Below are 16,787 nucleotides of genomic sequence, written 5' to 3'. Positions count from 1 at the left end.
TGTGTTAAGGACCCTGGTAAAGAGAAAGACCATTAAATTATCTGCATGACCACGGGGATTTTTTTATGGTAATATGTAACAATTCAAATAGAGGAACAGATATTTGGAGAAAAAAGATATTTGGACTGATTCAGAGGTGTTTTGCCAGGCCCGGTGAGTAGAAAGACCAGTGGCGCACGATAGTTGAAGAGAAGCTAAATATAGCAAGAAGTTAAATTGAGTTAAATTGCTGGTCAGTGGCTTTTAAATTTGGTTTACCCTGAAGGTAGGAAGTGAAGACAGGCTGTTGTTAAGAAAAGGATGAAAGAGCGAAGGAGCTGTAGGTGTCAAGTAAATAAAAGACAGGTGGGAGGTGTGCTAAATACTGAGAAGGATCCAAAGACACAGAAGACTCAGCTCCTGAGACTTCCTTGTAAACACGGAAGATAAAAAACATACACCAATGCTCTAACAGGAGATTTGTGAATAATGCTATGTAAGAAATGAGACCTAGTGCTTTAGATGTATAAAGAAGTACAAGTTATCTTCTGGTTTGAAGAGGTTTTGGACTTTAAAAGATGTGCTGCGTTGGAAGATGCTGGAACACCTAGTAGTTGCAGATGGTCCTGAGGGATGGAATGTTCTCAGCAGAGGCACAGAGAGGAGAAGCAAGGATGCCCTGAAGAAGAGGACCCCAGAGTTCTGTGCTGTTAGGGACAGAGGGATCACAGTGCTTTTCAATCTGCAGATTATTAAATCAATTGATTAGTAGCCAATATTTTTAAATGAAATAAAATGGATGGGACAAGAATAGAAAAATTAGAGTGCGTAGCACATAGAGTATTATTTTGTGCAACTTTTACTCCAGTTGTAATTGTACTTATATTTATGTATGGGTGTAAACACTGGATATACATGTGTTTCTAACTATGGATTGCAATCAACAAAGCTTTAAAAATGCAGCTGGTCTGACTTCCTTATTGTACAAAAGAGAAACCCAGATTTAGGAGGATAAGTATTTTGCCTGAGGTCATGGAACCAGATTTTACTATTACTAAAAGTGATTCCTGGTTAAGATTCTTTCCACTAATGCCATACTGCATTTCTGAATCTGTTGCCCTGAAATACAGGGCATATTCATGAAACAGTCTAGGGAAAGAGATTGGGAAGGTTGCTGAGGGCCTCATTTCCTAGGAATTATGAACTTTGTTCCTAAGAAAATATAGTTACTGTAAGAGTTGGAATTGATAGAGAATGACACAAAGAAAAGAGAGATGACTGTGGTCTGTGGGACTGGTTAAAAGGATGAAGAAACTAGAGTCGAGACTAGAGTTAGGATTTTAATGATGTAGTTGAGGCCCGGGCTTCTCAAGCATACGGGACCAAGTGACCAAGGGATCGAATTCAGTAAGTCCAGGGTGCAACCCAAGCTGCTGCATTTCTGATAAGATCCAAAGTGATGCCAATTCATGGTGGATGAACACACTTTGAGTAGTAAGGAAGGAGTCACAAAGGCTTAATTTATGTAGTGACTTAAGAATGGAAGGAGCCAAGTGTGGTAGTGCATGTAATTCCAGGTACCCGGGAAGCTGAGGCAGGAGGATTGCAACTTAGAGCCCAGCCTAGGCAATTTTGTAAGACTGTCTCAAAATAGAAATTTTAAAAAGCTGGAGATGTAGCTCAGTGATAGAGCACCCCTGGATTGGATGATCCTCTGTATATAAAAAAAAAAAAAAAGGAAAGAAATGTGAAAAACAACCATAAAGAAGAATGCAATCAAGGCATCATGGCTGAGCATGAGGAAAAAGAAGAAACTACACAAGGCTGATTTTAAGCTTGAGGTCATGTCACCAGGAAAATTACAGCTCTGTTGACAGAAATAGGAGAGGTTGGCTCTGAAGACGAGGAGGAGGAGAGCTGTTTTAGACAGGCCCAGTGCCTACTGGAGATGAGAATCTAAAAAGAAAAGACCAGCAGGCAATTGAGAAGGAGAGCCATGCTCAGGAGGGAGATGTGAGCTGGGATGTAGCTTTGAGGGTAACTGCCACATGGAGTTTGGAGTAAAAGATAGGAAAGTAGATAACCATAACCATAAGCAGCAGGAAGAGATTCGTGATAGAACGTTTGCCTGTCAGGGATGAGACATAGGGGTCAGAGCAGAAAGGGCCATCTATATTGTGCTATTCCACATGGAGACCCATTAAATGGTCTTACAGAAGGAGAAATAAACTCAGATTTTCTCTTTTGTAATGCTCACTCTGATGACAATGTGGTGAATATATTGAAAGAAGGAAAATACTTTTTTTATTTTAAATTCTCCTGACCCAATATTCACCTCATTCCCCCTTCCTTACACTCCCTCACATAGTAAATGAACTTCTCTTCTTCTACTCATTCCCTAACTGCTGGTGTCTCTTAGGATCCAGGCTTGACACTGAGACTAACAGTGGCACAGATATGAGATGATGCCAGAGGAAAGCAGATAGGTGCGTGATCAATTACTGAGCCAGAATTGATGGGTAAAGGAAGAGTCAGCAGGAACTTTTATGGCTTGTTTGTTTGTTTGTTTGTTTTGACACAAGGTCTTGCTATGTAGTTCAGGCTGGCCTTGAACTCACTATGTAGCCCAGGCTGGCTACAAAAGTCATGGCGATCTTCCTACCTTGGTGTCCTGAGTACTCAGATTACAGGCATGGGCCACCAGGCCTGGGTTTCATGGCTTTTAAAGGATGGATGGTCGTGCTATTCATTGAGATAGAGGAATAGGAAGAAGGTAGATTTTGGAGGTATATAGTGAAATTATGCTGAGTAGGGTGACTAGAGGATATCCAGGTAAAATTTAGACCATGTAGGTCTAAAGGACAGAAAAGAGATCTGAGTCAGAGATAAAGATTTCAAAATGATCCGAATATAATGGTTCCTTGAATCCATGCCAGTAGATAAGATGCTAAGGGAACATATGTCCTAGAGTAGCAAGAGAAGGTCAAGAATATAGTCCTAAGGTAATAGCAATACATTAGACAGCAGTAGAAGTGGTGGAATCTATAAAAAGAACAGCCAGAGAGGTAGGAGTAAAATTAGGAGACTGGAATTTCTGGGGGGATTTGGGGGGGAGGGAGAGGGAGAGAAGAGAAAGCCCTTAGGAAAGAAAACATGGTCAACAGTATCAAGTGTTGCAAAGATAAAGAATAAGAAGTATCTACTGGATTTCATAGCAAAAGGCATTGGTGACCACAGTAAAAATATTTATGAATGAAGTGGTCATGACAGCAGTCTTTTTATGAGAAGATGACTTTGGAGGACAAACGGTTCCATATGATAGCAAGATCCACTGTATGACCATTGCAGTTTGTGGCTGCAGTGAGTTGGAGCAGCTGATCATGAGCACTGAGGAGGTGGCCTAGACTCACTCTCGTGGGCACTGATGTTGTGAGACCACAGCTGTGACCCAGATGACCAAGTCTTTGGTGAATGATGGAAAGTGACCAGGAGTTCAGTAGATGAGTAGAAAGAAGGGCAAAGAAAGATGTAGCAAGATGGTACGAAAATCCAAAGGATACCAAAATTAACAGTAGAGAAGTAATTCTTTTGAAGTGGTATTGGGGAAGGAGAGTAAGCATATCCTACCTTTCAGTGGTCAAAGTTATGAAGAGAATGTAGAAAAATTCACACATACTTGAGAATGCTGTGGGGAAGCAGAGAAGTCACATCTCAGTCAAGGAAAAGGAGCCAGAAGGAAATCCATTGGAGTGGGCTGGGGGTGTGACTCGGTGGTAGAGCATTTGCCTGATATACACAAGGTCCTGAGTTCAATCCCCAGTGTTACAGCAAGAAAATAAATCCCCAGCCTTTGGGGAGTTTGAAACCAGGATTGAGGAAATACAGTGAAGAATAAAAAGGTGTGGAGAACCAGGCATAGTGACATAGGCCTGTAATTGCATCTACTGAGGAAGCTGAGGCAGGAGGAGATCACAGATTTAAGGCCAGCCTGGGCCACTTAGTAAGGCCCTTCCTGTTTCAAAAACAAAATTTAAAAATAAAGGGCTGAGGATGTAGCTCAGTGGTAGAACATTTACCTGGCATGCTCAAGGACCAGGGTTTCAATCCCTAGTGGCATAGAGAGTAAAGTTTGAGAAAGAAAAGAGCAATAGATACTGGGTTCATTGAGAAATACAGAGGAGCATGGAGATGGGTTTGTGGGAGAAAAGTAATACTTAGTGGCATATATTTTGAGAAATGACCAAGAGAGATAGGGTGGGAATCCTACTGAGGTTAGCTTTTTTCAGATTTCTAATAGAATGAGCTTCAGGGATCCCTACAAGGGGGAAGGACTCAAGCTTCCCAGCACAGAGCTAGCCGATTGTATTTCTGTGAAACTCCTAACCCTGGTGGCACTAGCCCAATGGAATCATTGTGTTTCCACCAAACCTTACTGTGTTAGAAACAGGTCTAACCCTGGGGTATGGGAAGCCTCCCTCGAAAGAGTCACCCACGCCCTGGCTTGACACTTGATCTTAGCCAAAAGGCCGAGAAGCAATAAAAGTCAGTCATTTTTTTGTTTCATTTCGGTTGGTTGATTGGTTGGTTGGTTTTGGTACCAGGGATCGAACTCACGACCTCATGCTTGCCAGGCAGGCACTGTGCTACTGACCTTAATCCCCAGCCTGGCCTGGCTTGATACTGACTGAGAAAACACCATCGGTTTTGGTTATGTTATGATGGAGTAATTGTTTAAGGAAGAATCCAGGTTGCCCAGGATGAAAGAGTGAGTGAGTGGCAAGGTTAGTCAGCATAGCCTGCACTTTGAAGATGCAGCTCTAAAACACCATCCCTTAACACCGCAAGGCTGTGATATTTCCAAATGCTCCCAGACACCTAAGGAGCAGAGAGGAAAGGGCAGGCAGCAAGAAGGTGGGAGGCGGGACTGACTCATTGAGGAGAACGATCCATACTTGGGCCATGCATGAAAGGCAACGCTAGCTGACCTACTAGGAAGCTCTGTCTCTGACTCAGCCAGCAGCCTCTCTCCTTCCAGTCACATTGCAATTTTCTGTCTTTTCTCCAGTTTCTCAGGATAGTGTAGTGGAATCATCCAGGTACGAATTTGAGCCTCTCAGAGTGCTGCGGTTGCAGGCATGAGCCACCACACCCTTCCTAGATGTATTTTTTTTTTTTGGTACCGGAGATCGAACTCAGGTCCTTTCCTAGATGTATTTTTAAAGTTTCCTTGAGCCCTGGTTTTCAAATCTGTAAATTAAGGACAAGGTGTCATCCCGAGACTGCACCCCTTACTGGTCACCATCTTCTTTCTGTTGTCCCTCACATGCCTTTAGCTCTCTCTTTCCTTCTCTTCTCTTCGAAAAGCATTTTAACCACATACTATAGTACGTTGCATGTTGCCTAGAATTAAAATTAGTTCTTTGTATTGTTTTTCTATGAAAATTTATACTCATAACTAACTAGAAAGTTTAAATGCAGGGGAATTTTGTATTTTGGTAGCATAGTGGTTTGGTGAATGGTAAAATGAATAGTGTGTATGTTGAAGCACCAAGAAAAGTAAGTTTTGGGAAGACTCAGAGGACGAGTACACATTTGAAAGAGGAGTCATAAACTTCTAACAAGGGCTGGGAATGTAGCTCAGTGGCAGAGTGCTTGCTTAGCATGCTTGAGGACCTGGGTTTGATCCCCAGCACACACACAAAGAACTCCTCTAATGTTAAATGAACTCTAATGTTAAATGGCTTGTGAAGCTCCCATGGTTGCTGCAAGGAGCTACATAGCACGTCAGAGGAGCTGTCCTGGGTAAACTCCTCCGGTTCCTGCTTCGGTCGTACTATGCTGCTCATTAACTTGCCTCCCATGTCTTCCTATCATTGTGAAGTCAGTACGGGTCCTAGCAGCTCTGAAGTTCCTAGTTTCCAAGATGTCGTAAAAAAGCAGATTTATCCACACAGCTCTTCATCTGACATTTTGCCTGTGTCCCCAGAAATGCTGGGCCTGACCATTTCTTTTCTAAACTGCCAGAACATGTTCTCTCAGGTGGCATAGGTTTTTGTAAACACTAATGTTGGTGCTTGAATTCTCTGTTGCCAGTAGCACTGGAAAATAGCAAGATGTATTTAGGATACTAAGAATTCTTTTTTTCCTCTTAAGCTTCTCTGTTGGTGTGAACCTAGTAAAGTCTTTGGTTTCTGTTTCATAACCACATGTAACACTTTAGAATTGGATGTCAGGATCTATCTTTCTTTTTTTCCCCTCTGTTACCACCACTCTTTCTCCTTTCTTCTCCCTCCTATTTATTCCTTATTCTCTTCTGGTGTTTTGTTTTGTTTTGTAGGGGGCCTAATTTCATTTGGTCTTTCTTCCTTCTAAATCAGTACTATGTATTTTCTTTGTTTTCAATTTAGAATTTAAGACTTTAAAAATAATTTTTGAAGAGAATGATTTATTTCCTAATACCATGTAAGGATGTATTTCCCAGTTGAGTTTCCTTGTATTGTGTTTTAAAAGGGTTTCATATCAGTAAAGTCTGGAAAGGTTAAACAGTTGTAAATTTTAGAATATCATTTCCAGGTCAACTTTGATCTTCTATGCCAAGTTCATTGGTGGGGAGAAATATTTTTCACATGTAAACCAGTAACTAGTGTTCAAGGGAAACTTCAAAGTTTCCCTTCAGATTTTTTTAAATTAACTTTATTGGTACATTTTAGGTATATACTATGATCACATTCATCATTGAGAATTTGTACCTGTAAATGATATATCTTAGTTCTTGTTTTTTCCCATTCCACCCCTCTACCCCTCCCTTTAGATTTTTAAAGAAATGTAATTCTTTCAGGATCAAAGAAATGTGATGTCAGGGCTAGCCAGAATCCCTTCGTTTAGGATATAATATAGTTACTTAATTTTTCTTGTCCTTTTTCTTTCTCTCCTTCTGAATGAATGTAAAATCTTTTTTTTTTTTTTTTGATCTCTCAAGACACACTTTCACTACATTCTTTCAGATGACTATTTTTGATTTAGAGGCAAAATCAACACTTAGTGGCTTAAATGTCCTTCATATGATGTTCATTCCTTCCAGCTTTTCATGTTTCAACTTTTGCGGGGCCTGGCATACATCCACCACCAACATGTTCTTCACAGGGACCTGAAACCTCAGAACCTGCTCATCAGTCACCTGGGAGAGCTCAAACTGGCTGACTTTGGTAAGTCACTCCCTGCGTCTCCTTCAAGGCTGTGAACAATGCTGCCTTTGTGTGCACTGTTTAAAGCACTGATGAGGCTTGGTCTTTGAAAACTGGGGCCTGGGAATATGATGCTCTGTGAGAATATCAAACTGCCCCACAGGAAACTCGAGGCAAGAAAGAGGGAGAAAGTGGTTGCTTCTTGGGATTCCCTCAAGCCCCAGTCCAGCCAGATGCCCAAAACTTAGGCACCCTCCTACTGCCTCGCTGCCATTTTTGATAGATAGACATTTGTAGACTGCAGGTTTCCCTACATCTGAGTGGACATTACAAATTCTGTCAGAATCAATTAAGTTTGTTCCAGGATGGCATGATAAAGAAATTAACCCCAGACTATAGCATGGACAACTATAGGAATGGACACTTGTTCTTGCTTGCCTAAGTATGTAAATGTAACTGTATTCCCATGAGAGTAGCATAGATTTCCTGTATCATTTTATCTTTCCCTTTTGGCACTTTAATAGTCACAGTTTATATTATATTCACATACAAACACACATTTCATACACACACAAACATTTCATGCACACACAAACATGTATACTATATAATTATGTATATACATGATATCTATACACGTGTGAATCTATATGAATACACATATATGTTTTTTTCTCCTCTACTAGACTTTAAGCATTACAAAGGTAGCTATAGACTTTTTCTTATTATTGTTTCCCTGGTTCCTGACATCATAGTAGTTGTTCAACAAATGCTTGTTGGCACATGCCAAATGGGGTTCTGTAGCTCCAGGATTTTATTCTAAGGTAGCAAGCATTTAATAGACATTTATTCACCAATTCTTCACAACAGCGATCTCCTCTGTGATGGTTTTTCCCAACTGTAGATCCTGTGATTCTGCACACAGCTAGCTGTCAAATCACACTCATTTGGCAGAGAAGGACTTGAGAGAATCATCTCAGGTTCTACTAAACTAATTTGTTTTTCGGGTTTTTGTTTTTTGTTTTTTGTTTTGGTACCGGGGATCGAACTCAGGACCTTGCGTTTGTGAGGCAGGTGTGCCACCACTGAGCTAAATCCCTGGCCCTAAACTAACTAATTTGGAAGAGCAATACCCACCCTTTATTTACTATAAGAAGGGTTCCTGAACCTCAAAAATGGAGAGCAGACATATTATGCTGCACTGAGTTTGCTCAGTTGCTGTTACAGAGATCCCTAATTACAAAGGTATAACACACTTCACCAGTTCTGACCCAAATAGAGCTTGTATGGTAGCCCTGTGGTATCTTCACATGTTGAAGATACCCTGTGATATCTTCATCTGTTATGTTGCTCCATAATGCCAAAGATATTTTCCTAACTCTATATTTCAAGATGGTTGCCACTTTCTGTTCATCACAGCTCAGAGGAAGCAGAAAGGGGAAGCAAAATACTTGACTCCTCCATTAGTGCATGACCTAAAAGGTCATATTTTACCATTATACATATCATACAGGCAAGAACTTAGTCACCTAGCCACACTTAGCACCAGGAAAGCCACATCTAGCTACAAAGCAGGTCAAAATTTGAGAGATCCTCTTGATAAACTGATATACAGGGTTTAGATAGTTGAGTGGCTATACTAAGAGCATTCAAAAATTGTGTGATTTTTTTAGATGTTAGTGTGTAACTCTGCTAGTTACACACTGCCTGCTATAGCACATTCCTGTACCTCCTGGGAAGGTCTATAACAATGGGTTCTATGCTTTTCCCTTTTGGGCAGGTCTTGCTCGGGCCAAGTCCATTCCCAGCCAGACCTACTCTTCAGAAGTTGTAACCCTCTGGTACCGCCCCCCTGATGCTTTGCTGGGAGCCACTGAATATTCCTCTGACCTGGACATATGGTAAGAACTAGTGCCAAGAAAATTAAGAAAATGTGAGTCATCCTACCTATAAGGGTTGCTTATTATCTGTATTACATTTTTAATAATAAAGATAATCACTCGCATTTATATATAGAAATTTAAGATGCTTCCAAATGCACATCTGATTTGATTTTTGCAATCATTCTATGAGTTTTTACAGTTAAAGAAACCAAGTTCCAGAGATGTCCTGCCCAAATCATCTGCATCCATGCTCATCTTCCTGGCTCCTCACTTCAGTACTTTGCCCTTCTCCTTGACACCTTCTCCTCAGAAAAAGACACATACACTCCCAAGCCACAGACATATATGCATATACAACCATACCACACACTCACATGTGTTTAAACACAGTGCAGAGCCCAGTGAAAAGGGATAAAGAGCAAGATTCAGGAGACCTGATTTTTTGGCCAATTCTATTTTTAATTGATTATCCTGGATTCTGTCATCTTGAAAAAAATCATGGGGCTGGGGATGTAACAGAGTGGTAGAGCACTTGCCTGGCATGCATGAAGCAATGGGTCCAATCCCCAGTGCCCACCTCGCCCCCACACACACACACTCTCGCACTTGTTTATCCTCTTTATGTCTGTGTTTCTCCATTTTTAAAATGAGGATAATAAACACACCACCAGTGGATAGATGGGACAGTAAAGAAAAAATAATAACCAGATACGTATCTATCAAATAGAACCACATATTTCGGGAGGTACTCAGGTTAATGGGGTACAAAAGTGCACACAGGATCTCAGGCACTCATACATCAATGTTGTATTAATTGGGTCTTACTTCTGGAGCTCTCCAGTCATTTGGAGGCCCACAGTTGGATATGTGATGACTTTTTAGACATAGCTAACTCCTCAAAGGTGATGAAATACGTGGACCTGTTTCAAGGCCTTAGAAGACAGGCTCTGTTCCTAAAAATCAATAATAGATTTTTAAAAAATTAAACATTGCCCTAAAAAGCTAATCTAAGCTTTAGATTTCCCAAAGAATTGAAAAGGTTGCAGAAATTTTCCTTCATTATATCTAGAATCATGAGTTTCTGATACCCAGTACCATTTCTGGAAATATCACTTGCCAGCCAACTCCACCTGAAACCATCAGCTCCCTCACGTTGCTGTCACTTCAAAGGCATCTGCAGGCTTAGGCATGCTCTGCTCTTAATGATGTCTTCCTGTTGTGTTTCACAGGCAGAGAGTGAAACTGTCTACCCATCAGTTTTAAACTTTGTTTTATTATAAATATTTAAAACATTCAAAAATATATATAAGATATATGTGGATCACTGATTCTCAACCCAGGGCAATTTTGCCCCTCAGAGGATGTTTGGAAATGTCTGCAGACATTATTTGTTGTCATGGCTATGCGTACGGAGAAGCAGGTACCACTGGCATCTAATGGGTAGAGACCAGGGATGCTACTCACCATCCTACAATGCAAAAGCCAGCTTCTACAGCAAAGATCGATCTAGCCCAAAATGTCATGGTGTCAAGATTGGAAAGCAATATACATAAGAATCATAATAAAATGAACTCCATGAACCCTTTACCCAGTGTCACAGATAGAATATAATCAGTAGTACCGTCACACTGACTTGTGTATTTTCAATCAACCTGCCCCACCACTAGAGGGCTTCTATTAATTTTATTTTATTTTATTTTATTTTATTTTATTTTATTTTATTTTATTTTTTGGTCTTACCTCCTTTTAAAATAGTATTTTCACCTTTTATTCATATTCTAAAATATATTGTTTTATTTCGCCTGCTTTTCACCTTTTATGAAATTGGCATTATATTGTGCTTGGTCTTCTGTGATTTGCTTTCTCTTCACGCAATATGTTTTTAAGATTCGTCCATGTTGATCTATGTACCTGCACTTTATTTCCTGTTGATGAATATTTTGATTATTTACTTTGTTTTCTATTTTGTTTATTCCTGCTATTTTGAACAGAATCAGTATTCATATTTAAGAATTTCTCTGGGATACTTACCAAGGAATAAATGTGCCATGTCCCAGAGTGTGTGAATATTCAACTTCATAAAATATACTGGGTTTTTTTCCAAAGTGATTATAACAGTTAATACAACAGCAGTGTATTAAAGCCCCATAACCACATCTATAACCAATTCATAATATCAGAATTCTTAATTTTTGTCAAACAAATTGTGTAAAATGGTATCATATTGTGATCTAAATTTACATTTCCCTGATTAAAGTTGGCCATCTTTTCATGGATTATGTTCTTTTTCAGTGGTTTACTTGTATTTTGTTCATTTTCTGTTGGTCTCCATCTCTTTGTCTCTCCCCCTTTATTAAATTGATAGGAATTCTTCATATATTCTGGATAGTAATTTTTATCAGTTATGTGTGTTACGAGTAGTCTCTCCCAATTCAATGCTTATGTTTTCATATCTTGATGTTATCCTTTTGAACAAAGTTCTTAATTTTAATATCAATAACCTCATCAATCTTTTCTTATATAGTTAACTTTTTCTGTTTCTTGTTTTAAAAATTCATCACTTCCTGTCTTAAACCTCTTACATATCAGGTTTTTAATAAATGCATAGGTCTGTTTCTGCACTTTCTATTCTACTCCACTGGAATCAATTTATTTGTCATCATTTTATTTGCATCAATTTATTTGAACCAGTGCCACATTTTATTAATTTCCATAGCTGTATAATAACAACTGATAGCTTGTAGGACAAGTCTCCCCACCCATCTCATCTCCTTCAAGGGTGCCTTGAGGCCAGGCAAAGTGGTGAACATCTGTAATTCTAGTTACTCAGGCAGCTGAGGCAAGAGGATCACAAATTGGAGGCCAGCCTTGGCAATTTAGTGAAACTCTGTCTCAAAAATTAAAACGGGCTAGAAATGCAGCTCAGTGCAAAGGCTCTGGGTTCATTCTCAGTACCACAAACAACAACTACAACAACAAAACAAATAATAAAAGGCTGGAGATGTAGCTCAGCACTACAGCACTTGTCTAACATGCCTGAGACCTTGGATTCAATCCCCAATGATGAAAAAAAAAAATATTGACTTTTTTTTCTTCCAAGTTTTCCTATAAATTTTAGATTCAGTGTTTCAAGTTTCATGAAAATTCCTAATGGGATTTTCATTAGAATTACATAGAATTTATAGAATACTTTGAGAATAATTAACATCTCTATAATATTGTCCTTCAATTTTTGAACATGTTATGTCTTTCCATCTGTTTAGTTCTTTAGTTATTTTTGATAAATTTTTATATTTTTTGTCTAAGGTCTTACACATTTAGAAGCAAAGATTCTTGTAAGTCTAATTTATTTTCATTTGTTTCTTTTGGTTCTTGCTTATGGTGTTCTTTTTTCCTATGTATGTCTAGTTGTTTTTAACAGTGATGTATTAATTTGCTTTGGAATTTTGTTTGGGGGATTTCTTTAAAAACTTAAATGTGATGACGGGTACTCTCAGAGAAAATTTGCATTTGCTGATGTTGAGTATGTTTTCAAAGAAATGTATTAATGTATTTTATCTAAGTGTTGGTCTACTAGCCAGATCTTGATTTCTTCATACCATTGTATAAAAAGAGCAAGGACTCTTTGGAGAAATAATTAGTTCTAAAGACAAGACAGGGAAATTATAAGAGTAACCTGGAAGATCTTTTGGGGGCCAGAAAATTTGCTTACAAAATGAACCAGAAAGGATGCAAACATATCAAAGACTTGGAAGCAGTTTGAAGAAGCTGCCACTAACCAGATTTGGGACAATTTGAGTGTCAAAGTAAATAGAGTATGGGTTATAATCTAAAATAAGAACATGTAAATCCTAAAATAAGAATACATAAGTCCATACTGAAGATAGCAAACTAGCCAGTTAGATAGATACATAGGAAGAAAAGCTCCTCCCTACATTAGAATACCAACCTATAACTGACAAAGAAACGACGGGTTTGGAAAATCACTATTTTATAACCAGTATGTTGCAGGAATCCAAGAGACTGGAGAGAGAGAGAGAGACCTATGGACGGAAACAGGACATTTTATTTCAGGCTAAGGGTGTACACCAGCTCAGCGGACTCTGTCCAGAGGAAGAGAGGTGAACAAAGAGAAGTTCCAGCTTTAATACATTTTGTTTAAAGAGGTGGTGTTTCTAGTGACGTAGCAAGTGAGTTTATTGGAACTGGACAAGGGCATACAGTTTTGTAACTTTGCCTTGAAAGAAGACCGTGTCTTATGAATCATATGAGAATAGAGTGGCATAAACTTTGTTTACAGGACATAGTTGTCAATTATAACTGTACCAGAACAAAGAGTTACAGCTACAGGGGAGAGGGAGATGATGGGGGACAGGAAATTGCCCAAGGCTGGGAAGGACTTGTTTTTCTTTAAGTCCTGCTTCAAGTACGGTAGTAATCAGTTCAAACAAGAATCATGGATGCCGGCACATACCTGTGATCCCAGTTTCTTGGGAAACTGAGGCAGGAAGATTGCAAAATCGAAGCCAGGCTAGGCACCTTAGCAAAACCCTACCTCAAAAGGAAAAATAAAAAGACTTGGGAATGTAGCTCAGAGATGGGGTGGTGTTGGGCTCAATCCCTAGTACCAGAAAAAGAAAATCAAGCATTCCAGATTAGAGGGGGAAGTTTGATGAGGAATAAGACACATACAAAGTCTCAAAATACCTCTTCACAAATTACTTGTTATCACGAAGGAACAATAGCAACTTTATAGTATAGAAACTTGGCAGACAACATCTTACCCAAGTAATTAAAGTTGATATAATGAATAATGGGACTGGCTAACATCATGTGCCTCTGTCATGAGACATCAGATAAATCCAGTTTAAAGGACATTTCTACAAAATTAACTAGCTTGTATCTCCAGAAGGTCAAGGCTTTTTTTGTGTATGTGAGGGTGCTAAAAATTGAACCTAGGGCCTTGCACATGCTAGGCGAGTGCTTTTCCACTGAGATACACACCCAGCCCCTGGGTCAAAGTTTTCAAAACCAAAGAAAGATTGAGGAACTGTTCCAGACTACATACAGGAGATTACAGAGACACATTGACTAAATGCAATACGTGGTCTTAGGTTGGGTGCCAGAGGAAATTGAGCTATAAAAAATATTATTGTGAAAATAGACAAAATTATGAACTGTGGATTAGACCGTGGTATTGGATCAACGTTAAATTTCTTGATTTGGCACTGTTGTTATAAAAGATAATACTTTTGTTGTTAGAAAATACCCACATAAATCTTTAAGGATCATAATATCTGTGAATTATTCTTTAATACTTCAGAAGAAAGAGAGAGTACATAGATATATGGATACGTGGATAGAAATGGAAGTAACAATAAATTGACATGAGTTAATCTGTTTGAAGGCTATAAAGAGTTCCTCCTACTCTTCTTACAACTTTTCTGTGCATTTGAAATTATTTCAGGTGAGGGTGCTCAGTGGTAGAGTACTTGCCTAGTATGTGTCAGGCTGTGTTTTCAGTCCTCAGCACTGAAAAAAAGTTACTTCAAAATTAAGTTACCAAAAACTTGAGAAAAGCCTGGTCTGCCATCAAAGGTAGTGTGAGAAGCACTGACATGGCATGTGCCCAGTGTTTGTAATCATTTCCTGTGTGTTTGAGGAGAATGTGTGTTCCCTAACTGTTAAGTACAGAGCTTTAAACATCCACATATCCAAGTTGTTAATTGTATTATCCAAATATTTTAAAATCATTTTTGTCTATTTAAGCTATTAATGAAAGGTGTGTTGAAAACATTCACTATATTGTTAATCTGTCAATTCTACCCATTTTTTGTTTTACGTGCTTTAAAGCTATTTTAAGTACAAATAAATTTAGAACTGTTTGTTATTCTTCATGCACTTTAGATTTTTATTTCTCCTGAGGTCTGTCTATTGGAATTTTCTAGTATAGAAGTTTTTCTAGGATGAAATTCTAGATTGACAGGTGTTTTCTTTCAGGATTTTGAAGATGTAATTCCCTGCTTTTGTCTTCCACTTGTTGCTACTGAGAATTTTGCTTTAAGCTTATAGTCTTCGTATTGCAGGTGATCTCTCATTTTCTTTGAATGTTTTAAAGAATTTTTTTCTTTGCCTTCATTATGCACTAGTAGAAATCCACTGTGGATTTCTTTTAACTTACCTTGCTTGGTATAAATAGTGCTTCTTCTACTTACAGATTCATCCCTTTCTTCAGCCACTTGTTTTTGGATATCACCTGTATTTCTTTCACTTTATTCTTCCTAGAACTCCAGTGAAAGATTAGGGCATCATACTCTGGCATCCATATCTCTTATTTTCTCCTGCATATTTTCCATTTCTGAACCACTTGTGCTGTATTCTGGGTAATATGCTCAGCTCCTCCAGCAGTTCTTTAAATTTTCCTTAAATTATGTGATTCTTGCCTTTTAACTGCATATACAAATATGTATGTTATTCTATGGATAAGTATTTCATGAATTTAATCATGAATAATCATGACACAAAATAAAAATTCAGTTGTAAGTTATATCATTGTCATTACATGATTCATTACATGATTATTTGCCTGTTGTTTGCCTCCTAAAACTAAAAATATTGTAGAAATAAAACAATACACATCTTCCATTGAGTTTACCTTATTTGTTCACTCTTCTAGTAATTGCTAGAAATTGGATGTTTGCATTGAGATCCCTCCCCTCATTTTTTTTTCTTCTCAGAGTGATAGGAGGGAGTGGCAGTAAGTATGGAGATTTCCAATTGACAAAGAAGGAAAGGGGGGAAATATCCTATTCTGCTAGGCCATGCAATCCTCTAGAGTCCCAACTGAATGCCTTTGTAGGAAGGAGATGACAGTAACAGTGCCTTCATTGTGAAGAAAGAAACTATAACATGCAGTACAAGAGCCTCTCATTCACACTAAGGTCCAGAAGCAGCACTAGTATCAGCAGGGACCCCAGAGCAAGGGAACAGGGCCCTGATTAATAATGGAAAAAGTAGAAGTAGGACATACTGGTTATCCTCAATCCTTACACCAGTGTTCTCCAATCTGCTGGCGTCTCTTCTTCTCCTCTGCAGACCTTGGAGAATCCACTAGGGACTTTAGTGAGAAAAACTCAATATTTGGGAAAATTATCCTCTTGTTGCTATTGTTGTTATTGTTTTTGTTGTTTTGTATTTATCAAAAGAAAGTGGGACATGTTTAGCCATTTTCAAGTGTACTGCACAGAGGCATTCTGCACATTCACAAAGTGTTACGTAGCTGTCACCACTACCCATCTCCAGCCCTTTTCATCATCCCAAATTGAAAGTGTACCCACTAAACTGTTACTTCCCACCTTGGCCCCTTACCCCCTGATAACCACAATTCTATTTTATAGACTGGACAGTACCTCATATAAACGTCATCATATAATAGTGTTCTTCCATGTGGGGTTCTTTATTTTGTTTGTTTCTTTGTTTTCTGGGGTTTTTTTTTTTTTTTTTGGTACCAAAGATCGAACTCAGGACCTTGTCCTTGCAAGGCAGGTGGCGGCACCACTGAGCTAAGTCCTCAGCCCTTAACACGGTGTTTTAAAGTTCAGCCAAGTCCAGAACACTAGATTTTAAAAAAGGATTTATTTTTGTGCATAATGTCCTCTATTTGGTCCTGACTTGAGGCAGCTACTTATTTTAGGGCCATCAAAAGTTAACCATCCCTGTCTTAGTTACTTGTTTCAATATT

General features: G+C 38.7%; 1 protein-coding gene across 2 annotated transcripts in view; it reads left to right on the top strand.

The window, feature by feature from the left end:
- Cdk15 (cyclin dependent kinase 15) overlaps nt 1–16,787 on the top strand; it is a 91,461-nt gene that overhangs the window by 23,224 nt on the left and 51,450 nt on the right. For both annotated transcript variants that reach the window (XM_021263624.2, XM_004851207.3), the window contains exons 7-8: nt 7,061–7,184; nt 8,944–9,064. In XM_021263624.2, coding sequence (XP_021119283.2) covers nt 7,061–7,184; nt 8,944–9,064 — 245 coding nt within the window. The remainder of the gene's footprint in view (nt 1–7,060; nt 7,185–8,943; nt 9,065–16,787) is intronic.

The sequence above is a fragment of the Heterocephalus glaber genome, unplaced genomic scaffold (genome assembly GCF_053883595.1).
Source record: "Heterocephalus glaber isolate CG9 unplaced genomic scaffold, H.glaber_assembly_v1.0 deba00000621, whole genome shotgun sequence".
NCBI classification, from domain to species: Eukaryota; Metazoa; Chordata; class Mammalia; order Rodentia; family Bathyergidae; genus Heterocephalus; species Heterocephalus glaber.
Note: the sequence above shows the minus strand (reverse complement) of the source record. Positions and strands in the feature narration are given on the sequence as shown.